Genomic DNA, 14,492 nt, shown 5'->3' on the forward strand with positions numbered 1-14,492 from the left:
GGCCGTGTTTTAGATGTGAGGCGTCTAGAACGTATTAATTAGGAAGTTGGTTGTAAGAAGGCGTCTGATGCCGACGCAAAGGCGCGAGGCCTATTTTAAATTTGAAATATAGCTAGCTAGATTATGCCATCCGACACTCAGGATGAGCTTAAACGACGTATAAGTAAATAATGTGTAAGTTTACAAGGGCATATTCTGACGGATATGTTATTAGGAGTGAAAATCTGTAAGTAAAGATCTTGCATTTTGTATCGCCCATAGACATACCCAGCTGTATGTAATTTCGTCGTAAATAACTCCGATTTGACTACAAACTGATTAGTTTTCACGTAAAAGGTGTCAATTATCCTGAACTACGTCATGAATTGTTAGTTCCAAGATTTAAATTATTATTTTTATTTTGTGATACCCAGAGGTGAAATGGGAGTACAAGTTTCGTGTCTCTACCATATAAACTGAGTTAAGCCAAGGCAAATACGAACCCAAATATAAACATAAATAGTAATTATACTAATTAATTGTGCTATGATTTCAAACATTTTTCTGTTATGTAAGAATGCGTCCGTAAAAACATCATTTGATTGATTTTCTGAACTTACACTAACGAACGTTTGTGAACGATTCATGTGTGCTACGTATTTTCCTGATGTTTTATTTACATAAGCGTATATCCACGAGTCATGTTCAGTATCGTTAGGATTGTTTATCTGTGATTTTTTTATCTAATATTGATTTTTATCTCTACACCTATGTTAGTTGTCCCTGATGAATAGCCATTTTATTCTTAATAATAAAAACCTGAATTTTATCCCTATGTGTTGATATATGTTACCTAGCTACCTGTGTTCAAGAGTGTGTGTTATATGATAAATAACATTTTATGCATGTTTCTAAGGGTCAGAGTACAATAGCATAACAGTACCATTGACACATATATATATGTGTATATATATATATTTTTTTTTTATAAAATAGTGACAGCCAGTGTATATCGTCCCGACAACACACACACAACAAAAGGGTCTATTTATAAATCAACGAGTACTATTAATGGTACTGGCGCCAGCAGTAAGCATACACCAACAAGTTTAGCAGCTTTTATTATTGTCATTCATGTATTGTTTCTTGGCTCTTCTGAAATCTAAAGCTTTTTAGTTTTTTAAATAAAAAAATTTCTTTATAACAAATTATATATTTTATTAATGCTTATAACTCACAGCTTCGTTCACGCAATTTCAGAGTATTGCTGATATCTTACTATGGAAAGAAAAGCCTATGATAAATTCCAAATGTTTGTACTAAATAAATATACACAATAAAGAGATTGAATTAAATGAAACCCGTTAAAAATGATAATATATAAAATTTATTATGAGAAGACCTTTTAATTTTTAGTATATATTAAGTATCCGATTCCGCGACTTCTGTTTTAGTGTTCGAGGATATATTTACCTTGATGGTAACACGCATTTTCATTTCATGAGGAATACAATTAACAAAAATTCATAAACATGTACCTATTTCATTTAACTTAAGTTAATACCATCTTGAACATTAACACTTTCATTTAAGTACTATGGATAAAGCTGTTCTTAGAGTAATTAATTTCACCTTATCACCAATACCTACCGTTAATTTATATTTGATACAATCGCATAATTAATTGAAATTGATAAATAAAATTTATTTTACAACGTATAAGTTGATTCGTAGTAAATGTTACGCTTAGTACTATTAAAAATAAATTACCAAATATTTGCCCATCTTCTCTTTTAGAACAATTATGCCTATGTAAAAAATTCAGAAAGAAGTAAATGTGGCAATATCCGTTAACCAAACAAAAACCAAACTCGTCCTTTATTTATTTTTTTTTTCCTTTTTACAGCAGATGTGAACTCCGAAAATAACATAATAAACTTATTTATATAATGTTAAAATTTTTCATCCAAAATTTAGGAAAAAAATGATTTTATCCTCTGTTACCAATTTATTGATAATATTTCAGAAAACGTTAATAAGAGAAGGTTGCTTAAGGTATGTTTTTTTAATCATTTCCAACATCAACAATTAAGTTTGATTTGATCAAAAGGTATTATTTGTTAATGTTAAAAACTTGTTTACAATAATTTAACTTTTATGAACTATAACTTCAGAAAGTTAAAAAAACCGTTATTAGATTCTGCATATTTGTAAATCACAACACTAACTTACAACCACGCCTGAAAACCTTCAGAGATGTGAACCCTTATAGGTCAAATATAGAAAAATGGTATTTAATCATTTTTTTATTCTTGCTCAGTTGCTTAACTTCGTCTTAATATCCTTGGATACACGATTTATTACTATAAAAATTAACATTTCCCCGTTTAAATGCTTTTGGGGTCGAATATCAAATATTTGTAAAAGTACCCTAGTTGATTAAATTTTTAAAATATTTAAACTAAGTTTCTTATATCCAGCTTTGTTTGCTATGGAGATACGAGTTTTTAGTATAAAAAAATTATTTCCTTAGGAAAGGCGAAATCCCAAAACTTGTAATAATAAAATTTGTAACCCTATATGCTTATTCATACTTAATTTCTAACCATATGATATAGTAGATTCTGAAATATATATGTTTTTCTTTAAAACAAACTTAACCTATTTACGCCCCTTAGGAGCGGAATCACGCAAAGAAGTAAAATGATAATTTTATGTTTATATTTTTTTTATTTCTACCATTCACTTAACGTTTAACTGAATTACATTTCAAAGATACGATTTCTTCGAATAAGTAAAAAATTAACGTCTTTCAACCCTTTTAAAAGAAAAATTCTAATAAACGAAAAAAATGCAATACGTAACTGTAGATGAAAGATTTTATTAATTTGTTACTTCCTGTTCCAATTGAATAGCAAGTGTTCATTTTTACTTTAAAAACACATCTACCCTTTTTTACCCTCCCACCTTGTAACCCGCCTTCCGTCCAACATGGAAGGGGGGTTGCGTCCCCGACACACTAAGGGTAAATACTATTAAAAATACCCAAAAAATTTTAAGAGCTCAAAAAAATCAACCGCTCTATTTACCCAAGTTGTCGAGCCAAAAATAGAAATGTTATCAAAAAAATTATAGGCTAGTCTTTGGCTAATAGTAATAAAAATGCAGAGTACAAATAAGCAGAGTTTTACTGAATCGTACTTCATCATGATACTTCAGATGGTAATACAGTTATAGATATATGACAGTTACTTGATTTTAGTATGAGCATAACCATAAATTACAAAGGTAATACCTGGTAAGCAAAATATAAATAAAATTTACCCTTTTAAATGGCCGTATAAATAACCACACTGAAACATTATAAGTCAGCGCTTATTAATATAAAAATACAGTAATAACACCTAATGATATAAAAAAAGAAATTATATAAAATGCATAAATATATATAAAGTTTATAAGTCCTACTGGGGCCGGATTTAATCGTCGCCACACGCAAATACGCGATTTCTCGCCTTGCTGGTACATGACGTGACGAACAGCTGTGTCCCTTACCTTCACCAACATTACACTGTCCAGTCAAGAGCGCCGTGTGTCGCCACAGTATATGCAGGAGGTCCGAAACAAAAAATATTCAGTTCCGTTGACAAACTTATTTCCAAAGACGAAGTTCAAATTTTAAAGATTCGTGACGTAAATTTAAACTTCGTACGAAATTGCGGGACTGCTTAACTTTGCTCAACGTAATTGTAAATAGCATAGACACAGTTATGTATTGCATACAAATTGAGTATGTCTAATTAACACACGCACGTGAACTAATAGTGCTTCCAAGATGGTAGTTCGCTGAAACGTTTTGCACCAAACTTTTACTTATCATGAAAATTAGTTTTGTGCCAAATCCCAACAATACTACGTGTCGCCTCTTTACCTTATCTAAGTATTCTCTTGCGAGGCACTTCCTTGTGTACCAGCTCAAGGCACGGCCCCGTCCATGCCAACCCAGGCACGGACTGCCCGGCGCTGTGTCGGAGCATTGCACACCTCTGCCCGCGGCGGAGTTCCTCCGCACGTGCGTCGGCGGCGACTCGCAGTCCATCACTCCCCGAGGCTCACAGTTGACCCCCCCACCCGCACTATGGCGCTGGTGACGTCAGACATTTGAAAGCGATGATACCGCGCCCAGTTGCCGGCCATAGAACCAATATCAATACAGAGTATTTAAAAAAAAATGAAACAAACCAAAGAAATGAATAATAAATTTAAAAAAAACTAATCACAAAAATTAAATAAATAAAAAAATACTGCGACTGACTTTTAAAGATTAAAACAGTAATTTAAAATTGAAATATTTCAGAAAAAAACAGAATAGCCAAAAATAAAAATTTAAATGTGGCTTAGTGGTCACAACCTTTAGTCTGAATTTAAGGAAAAATTGGATAAAATTGTAGTTAGTATTTTTTATATGTTCATCATTAGTACCAAGTCTCCATTCTTATTCTTGAATAGATTCAAAGTTAAAATATTCATATAAAAATCATATTCAATCATTGATCATCCCTTAGAGGTCGAATTTCGCATGATTTCAAAATTGTGGTAGGTAGAAGTAGCTTGGCTTCTGGGTTGTAGCCATGTCCTTGGCGAATAATTCACCGACGTTTCGGTCGACAGTGCAGTCGCTATCATCAGGTAGCAGTAACCTAATACAGTAATATTAGCTTTGGCGTTATATTTAAGGGGTAAAATTAAAAATTAATTAATAACTCCCTTAGTAAGTACACTATAAATTCCATTCAAAATGTTTGTGTTATAATTTTTATATAAAACATTTGTCTGAAACAATTTTTGATGAGACTAATCACTGTTCCAGGGGTTTCGAAAATTAAGGGGTAGAATTCTATAAATTCATATTTTACTTACTATGTTAAATCCGTCCCGTTTTATTATTAAACCTTAAATTATTATCTACAAATTTGTCTAATAATATTTTTTGTACGACCATCCATTACTGCAAGGGGTGGAAAATAAAAGGTGAAGACAAAAATATCGCAACTCTCTTAGTTTTTGAATACAAACGAATCCGTTCAATTTTTTTTTGTAGATATTACAATTTTTATCTAAAACTTTTGTCTGAAAATTTTTTGATAATACTAACCATAATTGCAAGGGGGGGGGGGGGGGGGGGTTAGAAATCCTGTTGTTGTAATGAGAAAATAAGTTACCTATCCGCTACACTATCCAATCTATTCTTATTTTTGTTTAACTTTCTTAATATTAACTAAAACTATTATTTTTGTTTACCCAACTATTACTGCAAGTGGTGGAAATACAATAGATTAGAAAGTATAAAATAATCATTACTCTTTTTAAGTAGATATACTATCATATCCGTTATAATTTGTTGTATTTATCTTCAACTTCATCTAAAACTTTGGCTGAAACAGTTTTTGATAAAAGAATTATTGCCTTAAAAACATGGATTGAAATTTTAAAAAAGTTCAAAACATTCTTATTCATAATTTTTTTAAATTTTATTTTAAACACTCTTAATATTTTAAAACTTGGTGGAATGAAGTTTTTATATGACCACGTTATTAGGGCAAGGGATGAAAACTAATGTTTTAATGTAAACAAATTTAGTAATTACCTTGCCATATAATATGAAATTCGTTCTAAGCTATTCAGTGCTGCGTTGTAAACTATTGAATGCTGGATACACTGAGTTAAAAATATTCATAATATTTTCGCTGCATGAAAAATGGGCAAGTATTTAATCATTTGGTAATATTAGAGAAAACATATATGTCATGAACATTCAGTTCTTAACATGTTGCAGAAGTTTATAGAAGTTACCAAAATATTTCAAGAATAAAAAATAGCTACTTCGAAATCTACCCATGCCTGTAGGCTGTGCCGGAAGGGATATTTTGTTTATTCTGTATATTAAACGTATTTTTTTTTTAAATGTTAGTAAAGCTATTATCTAAATAAACAAATAAAAAATAATAATTGTGATTTTCCCTATTGAAAATAGTCAGATAAAATGTTTCAAAATGAATGTTTTTGGTGACTCTTAAAATAATATTTGATAACCCGTGACAAAAGTCAACCCCAAAAACCAATATACAGTTTTGTAAGGGAAGCATAATTTACAATCGCAGAAATTCAAAATATTGACGTGAAAATTGACTGGCTTTGCGTGTGAAGACAATCCATAACCAAAACTTTACGAAAATGTGTATTCCCCCTAAAGCGATTTCTACGTAGGCAATTTATCTCCTGAGGTCCCAATTATAAGTATTGGTGAATTTATACTAAGGTATATGCCATGTGATAATAAACACACCATATTAAATATTTTGGATTTTATTTTAATTTAACAATAGACGCGAAGCGCTTTATACGTAAAATATTTTACTATTCTGACCAAGTGTCAATCACGACTAAGGTATTAATTCTGTCATATTTATTTAGAGTCGGACTCATGCGCTATGTTGAAAATCTTTTTATTTTTGCTTATTTCATTTATTTTTGAAGAAAATTTTTGGAGTTGACAGTAAGGATTTATATTTGTACGCATTACCCACCCGATGAAACTAATGCTATAAACTTATAATATGTAACAATGAAGAAACACATTTCCTTTACTAACTCGATAAACAAATCAGATGAGGTGGAACTTAATTTTACAATTTAAATAATTATAATAATTTTCATGAAATTGAAGTACATTATTCGCAAAAAAATTGTTTTTATACAACACTAATATTTCACTTAAAGAATATTTTCACATAAAAACATTAATGGGATTCCAAAATATTTAATTTATGGCAACAAATGGCCTTAAACCCAAAGTAAATTATGAACTATTCCTAAATGTAAATGAAAGAAAAACAAAAATTGTCGATAAAGTTAACAAAAATACTTTAGCAAAAGGAAAACAACCTTTATACAGTTACAGACACCTGTACGCGTATATAGCCTTCCAAATTCTCACTATGTGAGACCAAACCATTTTATGCTTTTTTCTTCTTCCCGGAAACATAGTATGAATACATCGGCCAAAGAGTTCCGCTCATATATAAAAAAACTATGCCGGCACTTGGTACAAAATGTAAATATTTATAATGCTTAGTGATTTTCCCCCAGCTTCACCCTGAAAGCACCTGTTCTCCCGCAGACAGTGGAACTCGGGGTGTTCGGGCCTGGTACCTCGAACAGCCCTCGGGATACACTCGGGGTGTTCGGGCCTGGTACCTCGAACAGCCCTCGGGATACACTCGGGGTGTTCGGGCCTGGTACCTCGAACAGCCCTCGGGATACACTCGGGGTGTTCGGGCCTGGTACCTCGAACAGCCCTCGGGATACACTCGGGGTGTTCGGGCCTGGTACCTCGAACAGCCCTCGGGATACACTCGGGGTGTTCGGGCCTGGTACCTCGAACAGCCCGCGGGATACACTCGGGGTGTTCGGGCCTGGTACCTCGAACAGCCCTCGGGATACACTCGGGGTGTTCGGGCCTGGTACCTCGAACAGCCCTCGGGATACACTCGGGGTGTTCGGGCCTGGTACCTCGAACAGCCCGCGGGATACACTCGGGGTGTTCGGGCCTGGTACCTCGAACAGCCCTCGGGATACACTCGGGGTGTTCGGGCCTGGTACCTCGAACAGCCCTCGGGATACACTCGGGGTGTTCGGGCCTGGTACCTCGAACAGCCCTCGGGATACACTCGGGGTGTTCGGGCCTGGTACCTCGAACAGCCCTCGGGATACACTCGGGGTGTTCGGGCCTGGTACCTCGAACAGCCCTCGGGATACACTCGGGGTGTTCGGGCCTGGTACCTCGAACAGCCCTCGGGATACACTCGGGGTGTTCGGGCCTGGTACCTCGAACAGCCCGCGGGATACACTCGGGGTGTTCGGGCCTGGTACCTCGAACAGCCCTCGGGATACACTCGGGGTGTTCGGGCCTGGTACCTCGAACAGCCCTCGGGATACACTCGGGGTGTTCGGGCCTGGTACCTCGAACAGCCCTCGGGATACACTCGGGGTGTTCGGGCCTGGTACCTCGAACAGCCCGCGGGATACACTCGGGGTGTTCGGGCCTGGTACCTCGAACAGCCCTCGGGATACACTCGGGGTGTTCGGGCCTGGTACCTCGAACAGCCCTCGGGATACACTCGGGGTGTTCGGGCCTGGTACCTCGAACAGCCCTCGGGATACACTCGGGGTGTTCGGGCCTGGTACCTCGAACAGCCCTCGGGATACACTCGGGGTGTTCGGGCCTGGTACCTCGAACAGCCCTCGGGATACACTCGGGGTGTTCGGGCCTGGTAACTCGAACAGCCCGCGGGATACACTCGGGTCGGCGGCCGACGTTGTCACGCGCATCAAGTATTCAAACCGCCCGAGAGCCGAGCGCAGAGCGCCAAGGACCGCGTGTATGCGCGCAGAGCTCTGTCGCATGTGCTCGCGGCAAAGACATTAGCATTGACTCTGAATATTTTAACGAGATGCACAAATCAGCATAAATCATTGAGAAGTAAGGTGCTCAACATACAAAAGAAATAATCTGACCATTGTTAAAGGTATTTCCAAAAAACATGTTTTTTTTTACATTAAATGATTAAAGTTAAAATATTAATAAAAATAGTTTAAGTAATTTTCCACTAAGAATTTTGCGAGGGGAACAGGCAGCAGCGCACACGGCGAGGAGATCAGACGGCGGCGCAGACGGCGAGGGGAACAGACGGCGAATAGAACAGACGGCGAGGGGAACAGACGGCGAGGATAACAGACGGTGGCGCAGACGGCAAGGAGAACAGACGGCGAGGAGAACAGACGGCGGTGCAGACGGCGAGGGGAACAGACGGCGGCGCAGACGACGAGGAGAACAGATGGCGAGGGGAACAGGCAGCAGCGCACACGGCGAGGAGATCAGACGGCGGCGCAGACGGCGAGGGGAACAGACGGCGAATAGAACAGACGGCGAGGGGAACAGACGGCGAGGATAACAGACGGTGGCGCAGACGGCAAGGAGAACAGACGGCGAGGAGAACAGACGGCGGTGCAGATGGCGAGGGGAACAGACGGCGGCGCAGACGACGAGGAGAACAGATGGCGAGGGGAACAGGCAGCAGCGCACACGGCGAGGAGATCAGACGGCGGCGCAGACGGCGAGGGGAACAGACGGCGAATAGAACAGACGGCGAATAGAACAGACGGCGAGGGGAACAGACGGCGAGGATAACAGACGGTGGCGCAGACGGCAAGGATAACAGACGGCGAGGAGAACAGACGGCGGTGCAGACGGCGAGGGGAACAGACGGCGGCGCAGACGACGAGGAGAACAGATGACGAGGGGAACAGACGGCGGCGCAGACGGCGAAGAGAACAGATGGCGAGGGGAACAGACGGCGAAGTGAACAGACGGCGAGGGGAACAGACGGCGAGGAGAACAGACGGCGAATAGAACAGACGGCGAGGGGAACAGACGGCGAGGATAACAGACGGTGGCGCAGACGGCAAGGAAAACAGACGGCGAGGAGAACAGACGGCGAGGAGAACAGACGGCGAGGGGAACAGACGGCAAGGGGAACAGACGGCGGCGCAGACGGCGAGGAGAACAGACGGTGAGGGGAACAGACGGCAATGAGAACAGACGGCTAGGGGAACAGACGGCGGCGCAGACAGCGAGGAGATCAGACGGCGGCGCAGACGGCCAGGAGAACAGACGGCGGCGCAGACGGCGAGGAGAACAGGCGGTAGCGCAGACGGCGAGGAGAACAGGCGGTAGCGCAGACGGCGAGGAGAACAGGCGGTGGCGCAGACGGCGAGGAGAACAGGCAGCGGCGCAGACGGCGAGGAGAACAGGCAGCGGCGCAGACGGTGAGGGGAACAGGCAGCGGTGCAGACGGCGAGGAGAACATGCAGCGGCGCAGACGGCGAGGAGAACAGGCAGCGGTGCAGACGGCGAGGAGAACAGGCAGCGGCACAGACGGCGAGGGGAACAGGCAGCGGCGCAGACGGCGAGGAGAACAGGCAGCGGCGCAGACGGCGAGGAGAACAGACAGCGGCGTAGACGGCGAGGAGAACAGGCAAGGGCGCAGACGGCGATGAGAACAGGCAGCGGTGCAGACGGCGAGGGGAACAGGCAGCGGCACAGACGGCGAGGGGAACAGGCAGGGTCGCAGACGGCGAGGGCGACAGGCAGCAGCACAGACGGCGAGGGGAACAGGCAAGGGCGCAGACGGAGAGGGGAACAGGCAGCGGCGCAGACGGCGAGGGGAACAGACAGTGGCGCAGACGGCAAGGAGAACAGGCAGCGGCGCAGACGGTGAGGAGAACAGGCAGCGGCACAGACGGCGAGGAGAACAGGCAGCGGCCCAGACGGCGAGGAGAACAGGCAGGGGCGCAGACGGCGAGGAGAACAGGCAGCGGCGCAGACGGTGAGGGGAACAGGCAGCGGTGCAGACGGCGAGGAGAACATGCAGCGGCGCAGACGGCGAGGAGAACAGGCAGCGGTGCAGACGGCGAGGAGAACAGGCAGCGGCACAGACGGCGAGGGGAACAGGCAGCGGCACAGACGGCGAGGAGAACAGGCAGCAGCGCAGACGGCGAGGAGAACAGGCAGCGGCGCAGACGGCGAGGAGAACAGGCAGCGGTGCAGACGGCGAGGAGAACAGACAGCGGCGCAGACGGTGAGGGGAACAGGCAGCGGCGCAGACGGCGAGGGGAACAGGCAGCGGCGCAGACGGCGAGGAGAACATGCAGCGGCGCAGACGGCGAGGAGAACAGGCAGCGGTGCAGACGGCGAGGAGAACAGACAGCGGCGCAGACGGCGAGGGGAACAGGCAAGGGCGCAGACGGTGATGAGAACAGGCAGCGGTGCAGACGGCGAGGGGAACAGGCAGCGGCACAGACGGCGAGGGGAACAGGCAGGGTCGCAGACGGCGAGGGCGACAGGCAGCAGCACAGACGGCGAGGGGAACAGGCAAGGGCGCAGACGGCGAGGGGAACAGGCAGCGGCGCAGACGGCGAGGGGAACAGGCAGCAGCACAGACGGCGAGAAGAACAGGCAGCGGCGCAGACGGTGAGGAGAACAGGCAGCGGCACAGACGGCGAGGAGAACAGGCAGCGGCCCAGACGGCGAGGAGAACAGGAAGCGACGCAGACAGCGAGGGGAACAGGCAGCGGCGCAGACGGCGAGGAGAACAGGCAGCGGCGCAGACGGCGAGGGGAACAGGCAGCGGCACAGACGGCGAGAAGAACAGGCAGCGGCGCAGACGGCGAGGGGAACAGGCAGCGGCGCAGACGGCGAGGGGAACAGGCAGCGGCCCAGACGGCGAGGGGAACAGGCAGCAGCACAGACGGCGAGGGGAACAGGCAGCGGCGCAGACGGCGAGGAGAACCGGCAGCGGCGCAGACGGCGAGGGGAACAGGCAGTGGCACAGACGGCGAGGGGAACAGGCAGCGGCACAGACGGCGAGGGGAACAGGCAGCGGCGCAGACGGCGAGGAGAACAGGCAGCGGCACAGACGGCGAGGAGAACAGGCAGCGGCGCAGACGGCGAGGAGAACAGGCAGTGGCACAGACGGCGAGGAGAACAGGCAGCGGCACAGACGGCGAGGGGAACAGGCAGCGGCACAGACGGCGAGGGGAACAGGCAGCGGCACAGACGGCGAGGGGAACAGACAGCGGCGCAGACGGCGAGGAGAACAGGCAGCGGCGCAGACGGCGAGGAGAACAGGCAGCGGCGCAGACGGCGAGGAGAACAGGCAGCGGCGCAGACGGCGAGGAGAACAGGCAGCGGCACAGACGGCGAGGGGAACAGGCAGCGGCACAGACGGCGAGGGGAACAGACAGCGGCGCAGACGGCGAGGAGAACAGGCAGCGGCGCAGACGGCGAGGAGAACAGGCAGCGGCGCAGACGGCGAGGAGAACAGGCAGCGGCGCAGACGGCGAGGAGAACATGCAGCGGCGCAGACGGCGAGGGGAACAGACAGCGGCGCAGACGGCGAGGAGAACAGGCTGCGGCGCAGACGGCGAGGAGAACAGGCCAGGCAGCGGCGCAGACGGCGAGGAGAACATGCAGCGGCGCAGACGGCGAGGAGAACAGGCAGCGGCACAGACGGCGAGGGGAACATGCAGCGGCGCAGACGGCGAGGAGAACAGGCAGCGGCGCAGACGGCGAGGAGAACAGGCAGCGGCACAGACGGCGAGGAGAACAGGCAGCGGCGCAGACGGCGAGGAGAACAGGCAGCGGCGCAGACGGCGAGGAGAACAGGCAGCGGCGCAGACGGCGAGGAGAACAGGCAGCGGCGCAGACGGCGAGGAGAACAGGCCAGGCAGCGGCGCAGACGGCGAGGAGAACAGGCAGTGGCACAGACGGCGAGGAGAACAGGCCAGGCAGCGGCGCAGACGGCGAGGGGAACAGGCAGCGGCACAGACGGCGAGGGGAACAGACAGCGGCGCAGACGGCGAGGAGAACAGGCAGCGGCGCAGACGGCGAGGAGAACAGGCAGCGGCGCAGACGGCGAGGAGAACATGCAGCGGCGCAGACGGCGAGGGGAACAGACAGCGGCGCAGACGGCGAGGAGAACAGGCAGCGGCGCAGACGGCGAGGAGAACAGGCCAGGCAGCGGCGCAGACGGCGAGGAGAACAGGCAGCGGCGCAGACGGCGAGGAGAACAGGCAGCGGCGCAGACGGCGAGGAGAACAGGCAGCGGCGCAGACGGCGAGGAGAACATGCAGCGGCGCAGACGGCGAGGAGAACAGGCAGCGGCGCAGACGGCGAGGGGAACAGACAGCGGCGCAGACGGCGAGGGGAACAGATAGCGGCGCAGACGGCGAGGAGAACAGGCAGCGGCGCAGACGGCGAGGAGAACAGGCCAGGCAGCGGCGCAGACGGCGAGAACAGGCAGCGGCGCAGACGGCGAGGAGAACATGCAGCGGCGCAGACGGCGAGGGGAACAGACAGCGGCGCAGACGGCGAGGGAACAGACAGCGGCGCAGACGGCGAGGAGAACAGGCAGCGGCGCAGACGGCGAGGAGAACAGGCCAGGCAGCGGCGCAGACGGCGAGGAGAACATGCAGCGGCGCAGACGGCGAGGAGAACAGGCAGCGGCACAGACGGCGAGGGGAACATGCAGCGGCGCAGACGGCGAGAACAGACAGCGGCGCAGACGGCGAGCCGTGCTCTAGGCACCTTACACCTCCGGGCGGCGGGCAGAAGCGCACGTAAGCCGTGGTGACGTGTGAGGAGGTCGCAAGGAGTAGTCGCACGTGCGCCGCCGGAAAATCCTCTTATTTACTCCCCGGCTGAGCTCCCTCCCTCCCTTCCTGCCGAATTTCTCACTCCCTCCCTCCCTTCCTCCCTCCCTCCCTCCAGAGCCTGACTCGCCCCTCGCGGTCCGAGCTACGGCACCAGGTGTGGAGGTAAGTGCTTGGCCAATATTTTCCCTTCCCTTCCCGTTCGACCTCTCCTTTTTGGCAACCGACTGTCAACATCGCGCTAAGTCCTGCCGGAATGATTTCCTTTCAGTTCGCTCCAGCAAAGAGCTCCCTCCAAAAACTGTTCTCGGCGTCCTGAATCCTTTCATATTTCGTTGTTGCTGTTTTCCTGCAATTATTTTGTACTTAAATATTTCCGCGCGAACATTGGAAATCAGATTGAATTGAATGTACGAAGATATTAATAAGAACTAATTGTGGGTATAACTGTGTTCATAAGGGATATCCCAATTACGTTTTCTTAATAACTCATAAATAATTGTACTTAAAAATGTTCGATCACTAGTCACTGGCACTTAAAAATATTTATTTAAAGTCACTCAGTGTCTGTCCAGTTCCGCAGTTCGCACTCCTCACTGGAGCTGGGCTCGACAGTGGTTCGCCCCTCACCACGCACCTGTCTCGCACACAGTCTCGCGCCACTCAGTCGCACTCTCTTGATCCTGTCACTCCGCGTCGCGCCACTCTCGAGGAGGTCTCTCACCCTCTTCGCCGATGTCGCACTTCCCTTCACTCGCGGAACACTCCGAACTTTCTCGGCACTCTTGCTGAACTACTGCGAAGGCCGGCGTTGTCATTTTATATTTCCCAGAACCGACGAGAGCGGCTGTGACGAGTTGCGTCATCCCGGGCCGACCCGAATCCTCAAAAAGTCCAGAAAGGCGGCGCCCATTTGCGCCACGCCGCGCGACGGCTCGCGGAATCCCCAAGGCCGCTCAGCGATGCATTACAGCGAGGGAAGAGGAGGGGGGTACGGGGTAGTGACGACACTTGGAATCCGGGCAGGCGCGCGTGGCATGCCTTACGTCAGTGGACGGCACACGTGACATGACTTCAGTGGCCGTGCGTGGCCGCCAGCCAGCTCCGAACCTGGCCTGTGTCGCGGTCCTGTCTGTGTTCGTAACAATATTATTTAATTGGATCTTATATTTCTGAAGTGAAACATCTTTGTGCGCGATGAGAGTAAAAAATTTTTCAAGGCCAAATTGTAATCCAATGTT

The 14,492-nt window shown here is 47.6% G+C and overlaps 2 protein-coding genes across 2 annotated transcripts in view; both read left to right on the top strand.

Moving 5' to 3' along the window:
• LOC134538513 (dipeptidase 1-like) overlaps positions 1 to 14,492 on the top strand; it is a 326,561-nt gene that overhangs the window by 17,485 nt on the left and 294,584 nt on the right. The gene's annotated exons all lie outside the window — the stretch shown is intronic.
• LOC134538046 (trichohyalin-like) lies at positions 5,738 to 13,222 on the top strand. The gene is made up of 5 exons (XM_063379020.1): positions 5,738 to 5,741; positions 8,789 to 8,935; positions 9,009 to 9,155; positions 9,809 to 10,076; positions 10,165 to 13,222. The coding sequence occupies exons 1-5, from the start codon at positions 5,738 to 5,740 to the stop codon at positions 13,220 to 13,222; spliced, it is 3,624 nt and encodes a 1,207-aa protein (XP_063235090.1).

This window comes from Bacillus rossius, chromosome 13 (genome assembly GCF_032445375.1).
Source record: "Bacillus rossius redtenbacheri isolate Brsri chromosome 13, Brsri_v3, whole genome shotgun sequence".
Taxonomy (NCBI): domain Eukaryota; kingdom Metazoa; phylum Arthropoda; class Insecta; order Phasmatodea; family Bacillidae; genus Bacillus; species Bacillus rossius.